Below are 18,640 nucleotides of genomic sequence, written 5' to 3' on the forward strand. Positions count from 1 at the left end.
GGGGGATGGAACAGTTGGTAGACCTGGATCTTCCCAAGAGTGTTACAGCAGACTTCATCCTGTTAGCAATTCTATACCATGCAATCTGATTCTGCCATGACATCTGCTATGAATCTGGCAGATGGCTCCAAGATAGGTTGGTTTAAGTTTTTCTTACAGCTTTCCTTTCTACTATACCCATACTGTGGGGAGGCACTGTGTGGGGTACCCTTTGGTGTAGGTTGCTATGAGTGTTTGCATGCCTCTTACAATTGCAAGGTGAATGTGCTTTGTGTTCCTGTCCAAATTGGTGTGGCAAGTAGGAGGCAGAAGCTGCAGAGTAGAGTGCCACCAGCTGAGAGTTAAGTGGATGGGTGGCTGCTTGAGGACAATGCATAGATATAAAATGATTGACCAATCCAGTTGTATGCATGACAAGCTAATTTCTTAAGGTTTCTTAACTCTTGTGTACTCTACAGGTGGATGAGAAGATGAATGGTTCTATTTAATTGAGACTTTGGTTGAGGTTACTGGCTGGTATAATAAAAGGAATGCAATCAATATTTAATGTCTAAGATTTCTAATTGCAAATTAGAAAATAAAAGCTAGTTGCAGAGGATAGCAGTGTTACTTTACTTTGTTCTAGTTGTCACATTTCAACCCTTTTTCCTTCTTAATCAGTATCTGTGCATTGGTGAGAAGAGATCATTCATTTCATAATATGTACACACAAACATTTTCTTTATGCTAATTTTTATTGTCAATGACTTTTTCATAAATGCTAGCTAATGAAGCAAATTACAGCTATTTCCAGCCCTGAGAAAAAAAAATATGTCTGACATAAATTATGAGTGTATAAGAAATCTTGTCAATGCTGTCTTTTAAATTACATGTATCAGTCTTCATTTGGAGACATGAGATGATGCATGAGATTTCTGTCTGCTTTTAGGCTTTTTCATTAAACAATTTCATTGATGTTTATTTTCAGATAACCCAGTCTGGAGAATTTGTGTTTCCTATGGAGTCTGCCCATAAAAAACCGTATGAAATTCTGGTACTCGGATGCCTCATAAATGATATGGATTCTACTATAAGGTAAAAAATCGTTGCAGAAGATAATTTGAAAGTATTCGTGGTGTTTGGCTGTAGCTAATTGCAGTGTTTACTTCCTTAAAGTACATGTAAACCTACACACTAAAACTCGTAAACTTTAATATGTTTAAAGTGGTAGTAAAGCCAGATTTAGAAAAATTACTGACATGCAGGATATTTATGACAGAAGAGACCCTGTTGGTTTCTTCTGTCATAAAAGCTTCCTCCTGCTTGTCAGCCGTCATGTACACTGAGTCGTTCTTGTTCAGCTCAGTGTACATTTATGGCACCTTCCCCATGTGGGCTGCGACGATGTGACTCCCATGCGCATGCAGCCTAGCCATTCAAGTGTCTAAAGACACAGAACTTGGGCAGACAACTGGGCAAAGATGGAAGCTCCCAAGACCCACCAGATTATTCACACCACAGTGCTGGAGGGCTTCTTTGGCAGGTAAGTCTTCCATATTGTGCTAATATGCGGTGCATACTAGCACATTATGGCATATACCTACATGGGACCCCTAAGAAGAAAAAACTATAGCATACTTTACTAGCGCTTTGATGTAATTTAAATAGTATTGCTTAAATTTCACAACCTTAAAATGAATAAATATGTACCCTTCATTAAAACAATATTTGGTGATCCTGCCATGAAGGTCCTTGTTCGGGTACTTCCTGTTAGAGGTTGACAAAGCTCTGTCCCTGTCTCTCTATTTTTATTCTGTATTGTCACCTGGTCACAAGGGCTTCTAATAGAGGGTACATGTACACCTAAAAAAAGTGAAAACCAGTAAAAAAAATGTGTTGTTTAGTTAGGGGTTACATCTACTTTAAATTACAATATGGTTAAGTGTTGCTAAAATTCTTGTATACCTAAAGAAATTTAAACTTCTCTTTCTAGGGAACCAGCCTTTGACTTGTCTTCTATTCCACAACACAAGATTATTGTCAGTGTACCTTGTAATCTTCATTCCCACAAGCCACCCCTCTCTGGTATGTTCCCTTCTGTTTTGCGGTATATGTAAAAGAATTGTACTATGCAAGTGTTGGGCTTCCCTAAGCTGACAATGCCTGAGATAAACCACCTAATGGTCTCTTACATCTCTCAGGTTCTTGTGTTGTAAAGTGAGTTCACAGTTTTATGCAATTCCCTGTTGAATGTTGAATTTATTTCATACTATACAAGAAGGGCGAGCATACCCTAGTTCTAGCTGGAGGAGTGAGACTTCAGGGTGGATTCACACCAGGTGTGGTCGGAAACTTTAGTCAGTAAATTAGGTCCTTCTAGATCACTTCAGACTGGCCCCTTTTGCAGGTATAGCTATGTAAAACATTAAAAATAAGTGCCTATACTGTTTAAAATCCAGTAATACAAGGTCTTACCCTTCTCTGCACATGCTCAGTTGCCCTTTATTTTTTGGCACTGTTGAAAATCTAGAGGCAGATCTGCTGACAGCCCAAAGATTTACTTCTGTTCATAGGCTCTGGGCTTCATCAAAATGGCAGCCTCCAGCAATAAGAAACAGGAGCAATGCTGGAGGCAATTTAAAGCACACATTCATTTTGGTAGCATAATTATTAATCTAGAATGTACTGTATGTTAATTTCTAAAGAACATTATTTTTAAGTTGTTACAGTTCCGCTTTAAGACAATGCAAACTGCCTTGTCTTGTTTAAAAAAAAAAAGTGAGCAGTGCAATGCACCCAGATAGGCGCATCATCACTGCTGGCACTGAAACACACACTAGCCACTGCATTATAATGGTAGCTATGTTAGGTGGGTGAGAACAGAATTTGAAATATATATAGTGGGTGAGAACAGAATTGGAATCTAGATTGGTGGTGAGGATAGAACTGGGAACTAGAATATGTGGGTGAGATCAAAACTGGGATCTTTAATAGGTGGTGAGAATAGAATTTGGAACAATATTAGGTAGGTGAGAACATAATTAGGAACTATAGTAGGTGGGAGAGAACAGAACTGGGAACTATTATAGGTGGGTGTTAACAGAATTGAAACTATATTGGGTGGGTGAGAACACATCTAGGAACTATAGTTGGTTGAGAATATTATTGGGAATTATAGTAGGTGGATGAGAATAGAACTGCGAACTATAGTAGGTGGGGGGAGAACAGAAATTGGGTGTGATCAGAATTTGGAAATACTAGATAGTAGGTGGGTGAGAACAGTACTGGAAACTATAGTAGGTGAGAACAAAACTGGGAACCATAAGAGATGGATGAGAACAGATCAGGGAACTATAGTGGATGGACAAAAACAGAATTGGGAACTATATTACATGGATGAGAACAGAACTGGGAACTATATTACATGGATGAGAACAGAACTGGGAACTAAAGTAGGTGGTGAATAGCAGAAATGGGAACTATTATAGGTGTGTAAAGAGAACTGGGAATTACAGTTGGTGGGCGAGAACAGAACTGGAAACATTAGCAGGTGGGTGAAAACAGAATTGAAAACTATAGTAGATGAGGGAGAACTGAATTTGAAATTATAGTAGGTGGGTGAGAACAGAACTGGGAGCAATAGTCAGTGGAAGAGAACAGAACTGGGAACTGTTGTAGGCTGGTGAGAACAGAACTGGGAACTATGCTAGGAACATTTGCAAATGTTCTAAAAATGTGCTAAAGCATATGTGCAAATCTTTTCATATAGACATATAAGCTGATTATAGGTATGCTAAGACAATATACTTTTCTGTTCATATATAGTATGTGTAGAAGCATATGAAACTATGATAGGATATACAGACAAAATCTGTTAAAGCATATTGGGATTGTAATTTTAGGATAATTGGGTAAACACACATTGCCAATCTGTGATTTAAAGAGTATTAGTGCACTCTAAAATCAGTAATGTTAATTATTAACTAAGAAGCTAGTTGATATCAAAGCAAATATCAAAGTGATTTATAAACAAAATCCTGTGAGGCTTCTTTACTTCCATCCAACTCATTTCACTGAGCAGTTCTGGCCCAAACAGTGTAAAAACACTGATGCCATTAAGAAGCCCTTGATCAAATTTAACTGCAGGGAGGATTTCATGATGCTTTCAGTAATCAGCATGCTTGAAGGTTTGGGAAAGTCGCCAGTCTTGTGGGAGAATGCAAAGTCAGAGGATCAAAAAGTGGGAAGTCCCTTTTTAAATTGGAAGTTAAATCCAGATTGAAGGAAATCTTTACATAAACATTTTAGTGCTCTTTTCTTTGTGTTTTGAATTATTGCAATGATTTAACACTGTTCACTGTGTCAGCCTCCATAAGTTGTGAATCACTGTGTAAATGACTAGCTGGAGACTAAGCCGTCTCCTTTGCTGGAACATGTACATACTATGTCATTTTGAATTTAGTTTGACAGAAAAGAAAATGCATTGCTTTCTTAAGTGTTGCATTTCCTCATAATGTCTTTGATATGTTTCAAAGCTTTTATTTGAGAACAATGATCTGTAAAGATATATATATAAGGAGACTATAACACAATTGGTGGGAGAGATTAGCTGCAGGGACACCTTGCGGAAGACAATTAGAACACACTTTGACACTGTACCCCTTTTCTTTGTATGTGAATCCTCCAGGTTACCTCCAGTTACCATAGCTACCAAATATGTGTCTGTCTTTTCTGTTAAAGCTCACCATTCACTATCCTTTTTACTTACGTTTGGCCTTCTTTGGCATCACCATCACTTATTATTTACACAAAGAAGGTAGTAACAACACCTTCCATAGTATTGCATGGACTGTTCATCTTTTGACTTTAGAAGACGCAATTGTTTGCGGAGGGTCCTGCACCTGTCCCACACTACCCTTAAGTCTGAAAGATTTGCAGCTATGGGAGTTGTTTTAGTCATTGATAAAAATCCCTATTCTGATGGCTGCATGTTTAATTATTAATACCTATTGTTATGGAATTTAACCCAAACCACTTATTTTATGCTAGAATAGCGAAGGGGTTCATTAACACGTTTGTAGACATTCTTCTTTATCAGAAGAGTGTTGAATACACACATTTTAGAACGGATACCCCCTATGACAGTGTAAAAGTACCACCATGGCCAAAAATATTGCCATCCCTTCATTTCTGTCAGATAATGCACCACTATTGCAATTACAAAGGTTTAAGCATTCTCATATTTATTTATTTTGTTTGTATTGGTATTGTAGCAATCATGCACACAGAGATGGATGCGGTCATCCATTTTGCTCCAAACCCCTCCATTTTGTATCTCTCACTCCCAAATCAGCTTTCCTTATCCCCCCTCCCTCTCTGTTGAGTGACATGTGATCTGTTTGATGCAGATTACAGGCAGCAAACTCATTGAGAGGGTGTCATGGTTATAAATCCCACAACTAGCTGGTGCCCCTCTGTCTGCAAGACTCTTGCTGGAGAAGGGGTCGTAAAGCCATAAACCGAGCCCTCACTGAGCTTCAAAAGACATTTAAGGGAGTCGTAAAACAGACTTACATTTTAAAACCCAGTTTTCCATATAATTTTATATCTCCAAATAGGAAATAATTACACAAACATGGAGCACAAATTCGGATGGCTCACTTTAATACAAATCGCCTGGTATATTACACCCCCCCCCCATCTGACATACACAGGAGAGCAGAAAATTATATCTCCTTAACCATTCAAGCAGGTATGTCATATTTCATATCTAACCGTTCAGCAGATAATTCTGGGTATTAATCTACTTGTGGATAGAATGTTATATGTACTGTACCTAGGAAAAGTTATTGGCCATAGTATAATTTGTGAAGGCTTTAGTCATAGCCTGTGCTCCCCGCCTACACAACCCCCTCCCCAAATGAGGCGATTGATTCTCTGCTTCAGGGAAACACCCTGTGGAGTTCCTAGAAAAGGCTAAGCTAAGCAGAGTTGAGCTAATTTGAAGAATTCTCCCTTTTTAACATCGGAACCCACTTGGGAGACGGCCCTTTTGCTCTGAAACCTGATCTGCTTAACCCAGGCTGACGGCAAATACTTTATCTAAATTCCTTTCTGTTATCTCTTTGCTGTGCTATTGTTCTCTGTATATATATATATATATATATATATGTGTGTGTGTATATATATATATATATATATATATATATATATATATATATATATATATTGGCTACATCTTTTTCTGTAAATATTTTTATTGCACCCTTTTTGACCTTTTAGTAATAAATCTTACTTTCTGAAAGTGTTGAACTGTTTCTAAAGCTCTTTAATGCAAACTAAGCACCCCTGCCTCTGAAGAGCGCTAATGTGTGTGTGTTTTAAACTTCGGTATATCTCTGCCTGCGGTGACAGTGGTATACCGACGATTATTCAAACATCATAGTGTTATTGCTGATATTGCCGAGTTTCCTCTTTCTCTGTACAAAAAAGGAGGTGGTGGCAGTGTGAAGGGTTAATTGAGTAATTAACCTGACCCAGTAACAATCGCTGTCAGGCTGCAGGTACACAGGTTGGGGTCCAATAGCTGAAAAATCTGTGTGCAGGGTGCAGCTTTGTTATGCACGTGACAGCACGGTTTTAGATTGGCTAGTCCTTCAGTCATGAGTTTGGTGAGAAGGGCTGGGGTCTGACGCCGCGATCGTCACAGGTATGACTCAAAAAAGTGGAGAAACAAAAAGCCAAATCTGACACATTCAACGAAAAACTTAAAAAATGGCCTGGGCAAAATTATTGACACCTTCTCAAAATTGTAAGAAATAATTGCTGTCCGGGTTTGTGATGCTCCTGTAATTTGTAATCCAACGCACCGGCAACCAGTTAAAATGGTGAAAAATTACTCAACCTTTCTGTCGTGTGTCTCTGTGTGCCACATGGACCATGTAGAAGAGAAAGAGCAGCAAAGAATTGCCTGAGTATTTGAGAACAAAAATTGTGGAAAAGCATGGACAAGCTTAAAAAACAAGAACAAACAAGGGCGCACTCTCATCATGCAATACCGTGGTACACCACGTGTTTATTGTGTAATCAAATAGATATATACTCACAAACCAAAGGAGAATAAAAGCAGAATAAATAGACCGCAATGCCAGTCAATGCAATGCCGTGCCCTTATTAGGGATAAGTTGACGTGTTTCGAGAGACGAACCCCCTTCCTCAGAGTTCTGAGGAAGGGGGTTCGTCTCCCAAAACGTGTCAGCTTATCCCTAATTAGGGCACGGCATTACATTGACTGCCATTGCGGTCTATTTATTCTGCTTTTATTCTCCTTTGGTTTGTGAGTATATATCTATTTGATTACACAATAAACATGTGGTGTACCACGGTAATGCACAATGAGAGAGTGCGCCCTTGTTTATTCTTGTTTATTAGCATCCAGATTTCCCGATTTTTGAAGGGCTGCACCTCTTCGTTTTGGCATTTTGAATTCCATCTAGTCTGCTTGAGGATTTGAGCGCTGGTTTTGTTTGTTTATGGTCAAGCTTAAGGTTACAAGTCCATCTCCAGAGATCTTAATGTTCCTGTGTTCACTGTGTGCAACATTGTCAAGACGTTTACAGCCCATGGCACTGTAGCTAATCTCCCTGGAAGTGAACAAAGAGAAAAATTGATCAAAGATTGCAACAAAGGATTTAAAAACGTGATTCTTGTGAGCTACTGTGGTGTATTTTGTGCATATACAGTGGGGATCGAAAGTTTGGGCACCCCAGCTAAAAATTTGTATTAATGTACACAAAGAAGCCAAGGAAAGATGGAAAAATCTCCAAAAGGCATCAAATTACAGATTAGACATTCTTATAATATGTCAACAAAAGTTAGATTTTATTTCCATCATTTACACTTTCAAAATAACAGAAAACAAAAAAATGGCGTCTGCAAAAGTTTGGGCACCCTGCAGAATTTATAGCATGCACTGCCCCCTTTGCAAAGCTGAGACCTGCCAGTGTCATGGATTGTTCTCAATCATCGTCTGGGAAGACCAGGTGATGTCAATCTCAAAGGTTTTAAATGCCCAGACTCATCTGACCTTGCCCCAACAATCAGCACCATGGGTTCTTCTAAGCAGTTGTCTAGAAAACTGAAACTGAAAATAGTTGACGCTCACAAAGCTGGAGAAGGCTATAAGAAGATAGCAAAGCGTTTTCAGATGTCAATATCCTCTGTTCGGAATGTAATTAAGAAATGGCAGTCATCAGGAACAGTGGAAGTTAAAGCAAGATCTGGAAGACCAAGAAAAATATCAGACAGAACAGCTTGCAGGATTGTGAGAAAAACAATTCAAAACCCACGTTTGACTGCACAATCCCTCCAGAAAGATCTGGCAGACACTGGAGTTGTGGTACACTATTCCACTATAAAGAGATACTTGTACAAATATGGTCTTCATGGAAGAGTCATCAGAAGAAAACCTCTTCTACGTCCTCACCACAAAAATCATCGTTTGAACTTTGCAAATGAACATATAGACAAGCCTGATGCATTTTGGAAACAAGTTTTGTGGACCGATGAGGTTAAAATTGAACTTTTTGGCTGGAATGAGCAAAGGTATGTTTGGAGAAGAAGGGGCACAGAATTTAATGAAAAGAACCTCTGTCCAACTGTTAAGCATGGGGTTGGATCAATCATGCTTTGGGGTTGTGTTGCAGCCAGTGGCACAGGGAACATCTCACGAGTAGAAGGAAAAATGGATTCAATAAAATTTCAGCAAATTTTGGATGGTAACTTGATGCCATCTGTGAAAAAGCTGAAGTTAAAGAGAGGATGGCTTCTACAAATGGATAATGATCCTAAACACACCTCGAAATCCACAGGGGATTACATCAAGAGGCGTAAACTGAAGGTTTTGCCATGGCCTTCACAATCTCCTGACCTCAACATAATTGAAAATCTATGGATAGACCTTAAAAGAGCAGTGCGTGACAGGCAGCCCAGAAATCTCAAAGAACTGGAAGACTTTTGTAAGGAAGAATGGGCAAAGATACCTCAAACAAGAATTGAAAGACTCTTGGCTGGCTACAAAAAGCGTTTACAAGCTGTGATACTTGCCAAAGGGGGCAGTACAAGATATTAACTCTGCAGGGTGCCCAAACTTTTGCAGACACCATTTTTTTGTTTTCTGTTATTTTGAAAGTGTAAATGATGGAAATAAAATCTAACTTTTGTTGACATAAGAATGTCTAATCTGTAATTTGATGCCTTTTGGAGATTTTTCCAGCTTTCCTTGGCTTCTTTATGCACATTAATACAAATTTTTAGCTGGGGTGCCCAAACTTTTGATCCCCACTGTATGTCTTAATATAGTGAATCAATAAATGTAAAAATACAATTAAAATGAAAAAAACATATAAATTTATAAAAAAATATATAAGTGAAATGTGCAAGATGAATGTGCTTGTGTGTATAGTTATTAAATAAATAAAATATAATGAAATAGGTGAGTGGGTCGCCTACACCATACACATACTCATACAAGTGTGTCACTATAATCTTCCATTTTGCTTGAGGTGATTGTAGCCGTATTAGTGCACTTGCAACAGAAACAATTGAGTACTGTCCGTGATACTTTTTTACAAACCATCATAACAGAGGATGGAACTCTGAAAGAAATATTCCAGCAACCCCCAATGCTAGCCTTCAGACAACCCCCTAACCTCAGAAATAAACTAATCAGTAGGAAACTTCCTTCTGATCAAGATGTCAAAATAATGGAAGCAAACCTTGCAATAAAAAACGCTGCAATCTGTGCAATCAAATCAATCCATCAAAAAGTGTCAGACACTCAAAAGGGATCTTCAATACCTCCGGATCATACAGCTGCACCTCCAGTAATGTTGTGTACCTTATCCAGTGCAGAAAATGCAGCAAAGGATCTTATGTTGGTGAAACAGTACAGAAGTTGCAAACAAGGATGAATTTACACAGACACACCATCAAAGAACAAAAAGAACATGACTTCTGCACACCTGAGGGACACCATTTCGCACACCCAGACCACACAATGGGAGACCTCAATATTTTAGTTCTTAAAGGAAATTTCAATCCATTCAGGAAAGAAAAACCTTTGAACTAAGAATGATAATTCTATTTGACACAAGAGAGAACGTCCTGAATTTGGACATGGGATTCCTCAATCATTATCCAGCAGTTTTATGACTATCAGCTCAAGCTTAACTCCCTCTGTGTGAGTGAGTGTTGTCTCCCTCCCCCTCCCCCCCCCCCCCTTTGCTTTTGCTGTGTCTTATCTCTAGCCTCTTTTTTTTCATCTCTTCTAACATTCTGCTAAAACTTTGTGATTTGTATAGTACTGCTTGGACCTTGAAGAAGGGGACATTCCCCGAAAGCTTGTCCTCAAAATTGTATGTTAGTGCAAATAAAAAAAGTATCACAGACAGTACTCAATTGTTTCTGTCACTATAATCAAAGTCAAATACAAACGTGTCCTGCTCCACTAATACAATTAAGTGTGAAATATGCAAAAAAAGGTATATACATAAGTTAAATAAATCAATAAATATAATTATTAAATGACATGAGTCCAACTTTAGTTTGCAATCCTGCTAAAGCTGCGTGCTTATTTCAAACCAACTGTGACTTATAGTGTGTTTTCCACTAGTGAAAAATATATATAAAAAATATATAAAAATTAAATATAAGGTCCACAAAATCTTTATCTTGAGTGCTCCTTCACCAATGTGCGTTCATCTGACTTATATGACCAAATTGTTAAGTGAGGTCAAAGACAGCTTGTGTCCCTTTAATTGGACTTGGAGATGAGTGGATATCTGTATCCTTTCCCATATGGATGGATGGATGAGTGGAGTATTTCCCTTTTTCCAGCAGGGGGTCTCACTGTTTCCTAGAGACCTATTTCCTGGAGTTGGATGGATGGATGGAGTTATACCTCTTCCCTCTAGGGGATCTCTTTACTCCTTTCTGATTTATCTCTCCATATGCGTAAGTACCATGTAAAAAAGAGTAAGATATAGTGCCTTATCTTCTACAAAAAGTATTTATTCAGCTAAAATATAGCGCAGTCATATGATATAAATAATAAAATCGGTTTTGTATGCAATATTGTATGATCCTCTATGTGTTTGCCACACTCCTAATACTTGCTGTGTATTTTCCTTTAAGCGTCGTGATGTCAAAGACCCTCCCCTACACGTTACGCCACTGGGTCACGTGGCTTCATCAGGGGGAAATTACTTTCATTCATTTCATTGTACCTTGTGCCTGACCTTCAGGCACAAGGTACAACTATGTCAGCTCACACTATACGTCACCTTGTGAATGAAAAGGGATGCTATGGTAGGAGACCCAGGAGGACCCCACTGCTGACACAGAAACATAAAAAAGCCAGTTTGCCAAAACTTACCTGAGGAAGCCAAAATCCTTTTCGGAGAATGTGCCATGGACAGACAAAACTAATTTACAGCTTTTTGGTAAAGACCATCATCTTAATATTTTCAGAAAAAGCAATGAGGCCGTTAAAGAAAAGAATACAGTCCCTTCAGTCAAACATGGTGGGAGTTCACTGATGTTTTGGGGTTGCTTTGCTGCTTCAGTTACTGGATGTCTTGAGCGTGTGCATGGCATTATGAAATCTGAAGACTACCAAAGAATTCTGGGGTGCAATGTAGGGCGCAGTGTCAGAAAGTTGGGTCCTCTGTCAGAGGTTTTGGGTCTTACAGCAGGACACATCTCAAAAAGCACCCAGAAATGGTTTAAGACAAAGCACTGGACAGTACTGAACTGGCCAGCAACGATTTCAGTCCCATAGAGCACTTGTGGAGAGATCTCAAAACAGCAGTTGGGAAAAGGAACCCTTCCAATCTGAGAGACCTGGAGAAGTTGGCAAAAGAAAAGTGGTACAAAATTCCAGCAGAGAGGTGTACAAACTCATTGATGGTTACAGGAAGCAATTGATTTAATTTATTTTTTCCAAGGGGTGTGCTGCCAAATATTAATTTGAGGGTGCCAATAATTTTGTCCAGTCCATTTTTTGGAGTTGTGCGTGGAATGTTTTCGGATTTGGCTTTTTGTTTCTCTTCTTTTTTGTGTCCTACCAATACAAACAAAAGAAATTAACATGAGAATGCCTAAATATTTGTAATTGCAACAATTTTTTGGGGGAAGTGCTGCATTATCTGACAGAAATGCAGTGGTGCCAATATTTTTGGCCATGACTGTACATCTTTGGTTAAAGAAAAACTCCACGTTTGTTGAGGAAAAAAACACATTCACTTCTGGATGACCAATGTACATTACAAAGATTTTAACAAACTTTGTTGCAGAATCCTACCGGTTTCTGCTCTGAAGAAAAAGCTGCTTGTCTATGTCAGTGTGCAAAGTGTATCTGAATGGGAGTTATTTTCATCATTAATTAGCTGATGCACTTGCAGGCTTCCAATGAGGTAAATTGCACTGTCTGAATCCCTTTAGAACTGATTAATCCTTTGGAGTATCTCACCAAAATGACATTTTTGTTGCCGAGGATGCCAGAATCTGACTTGTATCTTAGTGCCGACTTTTGGGAAAATCAGTGAGCAAATCACAACACCTCAAGGTTGCCATATTATATAGTAAAACAGTATTGCGCTTCTCCCAAGTAGCTCATCACTAGATGAGCAGCAGAAAAAGCTCAGACAGTAGACTAGTCTGCCAATGAACCTGATTGTTGCAAATTTAGTTCTGGCGGAAAAGAGAGATACAGTAAGGTTTCTTCACAGTAAAAGCTTTGAAAATGTGGACTAGACTCCCTCAAGAACTAATTCTGACCATCTCAGTAGACTGCTTTGAAAAGAGAGCTGGATTCATTCCTAAATGCACAAAATATAACTGGATATTAAAATGTATAGACATTAAAACCAGAGATTGTTGATCCAGGGAATATCTGATTGCCTTCTGGGGGATCAGGAAGAAATTTATTTTTCCCTCACTGGAAATAATTTGACCATGCTTCATAAAGGATTTTTGCCTTCCTCTGGATCACCTGTGGGTATAGGATTCTGTATGAGGAGGTTTTCTATGTATTTTTTTTTTTATTGGTTAAACTAAATGGACTAAATAGCTATGTAAATTAAATTATTTTGTGGAGTCATTATTGTGAGTGAGTGCCACACAAGTTTCAGAATACTGAATAACTGAGTGTTCATATATGAATGAAACAGAAAAAAGAGAGTGAAGTCACTGGTAATAAGGAGGATGAGCCCAGGAGCTACAGCTGATGGAGGACTGGACCCTCTAAACATTGTTCTTTTGTTGTTGTTTTTTTTCCGCCGCAAATCTGTGTGGATCAATAACTACCAGGACTTTTCTCAGAATAAAGAGACCTCATTTTTTGATCTTTTGTGCTATTTTGCTATTTAGATTTTACTGTGAAAGGAAAGGCTAGAGCAATGTTTCTTCTTTTCGATTATTACTTGGGTGTGGCATAAATACATACACAGTTTGCCTCTTCAGTGCAAATGGAGGGCTAATTTCTTATTGATTTTCCTTAAATGTCAAATGTTTTTAATGTATACTCATTCATTCAAAGCATCAGATGCCATTATTTTGAATATTCAATCAAAATCAAAAACATTTTTAGTATCTTGTCACTCTGTTAGAAGAGTTAACTGTCATCCAGGGTTCTCACTTATGAAGGTGTGGGGCTCTGGTATGTCTATTCTGAGTGAATAAAACAGGTTTTTTAGTTTTCTCCACCACTGGTAACACCTGGATTGGTTCCACATTTAACAGGAAACAGTATCCTGATTGTGCAGATGTCCCTTTCAGTGAAAACTGTGTCCTTACATATTCAGTAGAGCCAGGAATCTTAAAAAAACAAAATTTTGTATGCAAGTCTTGGCTTTTCCTATAAAAGTAAAGTGTAGCCTCATCTCTTTCCACCCCCGAGCCTCCCATGTTGATCAACAAGGCCAAACGTCACATTATGGATTGAAAGGCTGGAGTGGGCAGGTCTCAGCCCAGTTTACAAAACATATGCATATAATTTTAGCTACCTAATTCTATGAATCTATCGGTCATTTTAATTGACGGTAACCTTGTTTTAATATATTTTTTCATTTTATATTCATTTATGCTTTGCTCAGGTCTGGGAGGGGTATACTTAAAAATATTTTCATATTAGAAGCTCATTTCTAAGAATATATTCCTGAAATCCTGTCAGTTTGCCATAATTTCGGGACTCCAGGTAGATTTGTATGTAAAACCTAATACAGCTTATATTTTATGCAATAGTCTATGAGAATCCGTTAAAGGTTTCCAACATGAAGGGAATAATGTATATCTTTGCAGAAACTATTAGTGCTTGAGTTATTAGTACTCCAAGAACTCATGAAAGATTATGTAAAAGTATGGCAATAAAGCAAAATCCATGCCTCATTAAGCCTCATTAAGCCACCCCAGTATATAAGGTGAAATGTACCTCTGAACACTGTTTCTTCGTAATACTTTGAAATATGCTGCATTTCTGAATATGGTCACTTCTGGCTGCATGTACGATTCCCAGGCTAAGTACTAGGTCTCCTTTTATGCAGTGGCACCACATGCTAAATTATGTTTCTCAGCCCCTAATCAACCTCCCCTTCTAGTGCCTGGTAATGTTATCACTGTGCACATGTGAATTAATGTAATTGACTGAGTTTGTAATTATCCCATTTGTGTTCATACAAGGATACCCTTAGCATTCTACCAGTACTTGAGACAAATCTGTAAATTGCTGCACTAGAGAAAATGAAATCTATTTAAAACATAAAAAAGTATGCCTTTTTTTACAGAAGAGCAGCCACATTCACCTTTATCACTGCTTAAACCACCCCATTTAGATGAAATGTTAATTACTGCAGTGGTCAGTCATAATCTTACGGATATTAAATGTTGCTCTAATTTTTAAACAATGCACTAAATGATGCATATTGGCACAGAAAAGGAAATATTTTGTTCCTTTTTACTTTAAAGGGCAATTACCCTCAAGTACTGTTTGCCCCTACAATTGTTTTCAATAGGAACTCCAAGAAAAACCTAACATTTTTACACAGCGAATATATATTTACTTGTGTCTTTTTTTAATTTTTTTAAAATATAATGTCTCATGACATTTAAAACCCATCTGTTGTGTCTCATGAAGTAATGTTGATTCGCCCTTGCAGTTCACACACAGCCACCCAGTCTTGTTATCACCCATAATGTCATGGCAGCTTTTGAAGTCTTGATAACTGTGCTGATGGACTCTTCTCACAGCCGGTTTTCATCAGAGAGTGACATAGGCACTTGATGAAGGACCCTACCACACCACAAACCTGCAGAAAAAAAACTCAGGAAGCACATGACTATGGATAGGTAAAAAATTAGGGCATCTATGTAGTTTTGTTTTTCAATATAAGATGTTAGTACCAGTCAAGCTTTGCTGGATGTTTCATTTCTGAGAAGGAACCTGTAGAGAGTAGGAGACATACAATCTTGCTGATATGATGGTCTTTGCTGTCAAAAAATCACAGGCTGGGGGCTGAGAATTAATCAAGCTGTGTTGCTATGTGGCAGAGCTATGTAAATCTCAGGACAGGTCAGACAAACCTATTAGTAAGTAAACCATGTCATATATATATATATATATATATATATATATATATATTTTAACTATGTATCCAAGTGTTAGTCTGGCGTTCTGCTCTTTTGATGATAAATTATAAATGCATCTTTAGCACTATGGAGTCTGTTTAGAATGCAGTGGTGCGGTCATAAAAAAAAAGAAAAAAAAGTACAATTATAAAGCTTAGCGGTATACATTACAAATGTGCATTGTGCTCTGCGGGCATTAATGAAAAGGAGTTGGAGGAGAGCCAGTCATTTTACCTGTCAAAGACACACGACTGACTGCCCTTAATTCACAGAACTCCCTCTTTTCTGTTAAGAGAGTGCATAGCGCTATCCGCTTTGTGTTAAATATTACCCTGTAATGTTTAAAAATGTATTAGTAGTAGCACTGCTACTGTTCTGTTAGATGTATTTATTCTGTTACTGATATGACCTTATCTGTATGAATTTATTTGATTTACATGTTTTTATTCTTCTGCCAACAACACAGTTTCTGACGTTTTGTGTAATGGCATCCTGTAGGCATTGTTTGCATGGCTTGCTGTTACATCTTTGTACTAAAAATGACTAAGACTTTGACTACATATTGTGTATGGCAAGGTATGCTGCTGGGGTGGATGAGTAGTACAATAGAAATGCTAGTGATCGGCAGATGACAGGAACTTGGTATTAATATTGCGGATGGATTAAATCAGCAAGTAGTACTCAATGCCTGGGGCTTAAAGATAATTAAACTCTTAGAAAAATACACATACTCTTCAAATAAGGGCCACACATTGATTTTTGCTAATAAAAGTTCATTAGGTCCTTGTGCAATGGGCCATTGTATTTTCTCAAGTTGATTTGAGGCAAACATTGTTTTTTCTGTGTTCATATAGAGATGTAATTTTTTTCATTGAGGGATATTTTTATGTCTACTGTATAATAAAGAATAATGGTTAGTGATAACTGTATTAAATGAACAGATATGAAGCTCTGTCTTGCTGTCAGTTTGGATCTGTATGCACTCTTTTATCTTTTCACAAGGTGTTTGTTTTGTAGCAGAAACAGCATACCACCAATGTCCTGTGTATAAGGGGGGGTGCAAGCGTTTGCTACATCCTCCATGTTTCCCAATTAACTAGTTGGGCCCCAAGGACTGACCAAGCCCCCCTCCGAGCACCTGTGACAGGATCGCTGTCAATACAAGTGAGGTATCTTTCCTCTGTGCCGTTTTCATCAATGCCCTGTCTCAAGACTGAGGCAGCAGTGGGGGAATACTCAACCTTAAGGTGGGCCTCTACTCTGAATATACACCATATACACAACCACCCGTCCAATGTTTCCCACTACCGATCCCTGTAGCAGCATGGGACCCCATTGTGCACATAACGTGGGCTCTAACATGCACTTGACTTGAACTTTTTGGACATCTGTACCTCTGTACAGGATGGAGACCTCGGCAATGCAGTTCCACTCTGGTTGCTAATGGAATGCATTATAGGGAGTGCCGACAGCATTCCCTCGCGGCTAGAGGCAATTCCACCTACAACAGGTACATGCTATCGACAGGCTGCTTGATGGCTTTACCTTCATTGTCCATGGCAACCACTTATTGTAATGTACCATCATGACTCTTCACATGCAAACTTTTCCTACCCCATGTACTAATGACCCAAGCCGTAGACTAAGTGTGGAATTGTGCTGCTTACTTTCTATGCACTTCTTTCAAGGTCTTCAGACCAGACAAGAAACAATGTTTCAACATTTTACCATAGAAAACCATGCACAGTATTTTTATGTTATTATTATAATACAGGATTTATAAAGTTCCAACAGTTTTTGCAGCACTTTACAACATAAGGGCACACTGTACAATTAAAATCTAAAACAGTAGGAATTAGAGGGCCCTGCTTGTTAAAGCTTACAATCTAAGAGGGAGGCCAAGACATACAAAAGCTAATAACTGTGGGGGATGAGCTGATGGAGAAAATAAAAGTACAGTTATTGGGGGGGGGGGCAGGGTAGGTCTCTCTGAAGAGGAGAGGTTTCAGGGATTGTCTAAAAGTGGACAGCCTAGGAGATAGATTGGGGAGAAGCGTTCCATAGGATGGGAGAGGCTCGAGAGAAGTCCTGGAGATGAGCATGGGAGGAGGTGACAAGGGAGCTAGAGAGCAGGATGTCTTGGGAGGAACAAAGAGAACGATTAGGTCAGTATTTAGAGATTAGGTTAGTGATGTAGCTGGGGGCCGAGTTGTGGATGACTTTGTAAGAAGTTGTTAGTATTTTGAATTTGGCTGGGTGAGTGGAAGCCAGTGGAGGGATTGGGGGAGAGATGTAGCAGATGGTGAACAGTTGGCAAGATGGATGAGTCTGGCAGCATGATGGACTGAAGTGGGGATAGCCTATATAATGGTAAGCTAATGAGAAGGGAGTTGCAGTAGTCAAGGTGAGAGATGACCAGGGAGTGAACTAGGAGCTTTGTGGTGTCATTGGTTAGGAAAGGATGTATTTTGGAGATTTTGTGGAGGTTGAGGCAGCAAGCTTTGGACATTGATTGGATGTGGGGCCGAAAGGACAGTTCAGAGTCCAGGGCTACACCTAAGACCTTGGCATGCGGAGATGGGTTGATAGTTGAGCTGTTGATCTTCACAGAGAAGTCAGAGGAAGGGGCATGTTGAGGAGGAAATATTATGAGCTTGGTTTTGGATAGATTGAGTTTGAAGTGGTGTGACATCTAGTATAAAAGAGAACAAAGCAGACAGGACGATCCAACAGAACTTCAAGAAAACGTTCACTATACTGAAGTCCCTACTCCCTACTGAACAGGCTATGTACAGCCCCGACATACCTGCAGAGGTAGAGTCAATGTGAATAAAGGTCCGTTAGTGCCATTTCCCAGTGGCTGGTATCTTCGGTATAAACCCCAAGTTGGATGGCAGACCGTCCACAAGACTCTCAAACTCCTTCAGAGGAACTTTTGAGAATCTCCTTCTTTCTCCAGGGACTCTCCAGCTCCGGACCG

General features: G+C 38.8%; 1 protein-coding gene across 1 annotated transcript in view; it reads left to right on the forward strand.

Moving 5' to 3' along the window:
• METTL4 (methyltransferase 4, N6-adenosine) overlaps positions 1-18,640 on the forward strand; it is a 251,100-nt gene that overhangs the window by 85,886 nt on the left and 146,574 nt on the right. Inside the window, exons 6-7 of the mRNA XM_089678225.1 lie at positions 968-1,074; positions 1,973-2,064. Coding sequence (XP_089534351.1) covers positions 968-1,074; positions 1,973-2,064 — 199 coding nt within the window. The remainder of the gene's footprint in view (positions 1-967; positions 1,075-1,972; positions 2,065-18,640) is intronic.

This window comes from Staurois parvus, unplaced genomic scaffold (genome assembly GCF_062004578.1).
Source record: "Staurois parvus isolate SC_StPar_1 unplaced genomic scaffold, SC_StPar_1.0 ptg000015l, whole genome shotgun sequence".
NCBI lineage: Eukaryota > Metazoa > Chordata > Amphibia > Anura > Ranidae > Staurois > Staurois parvus.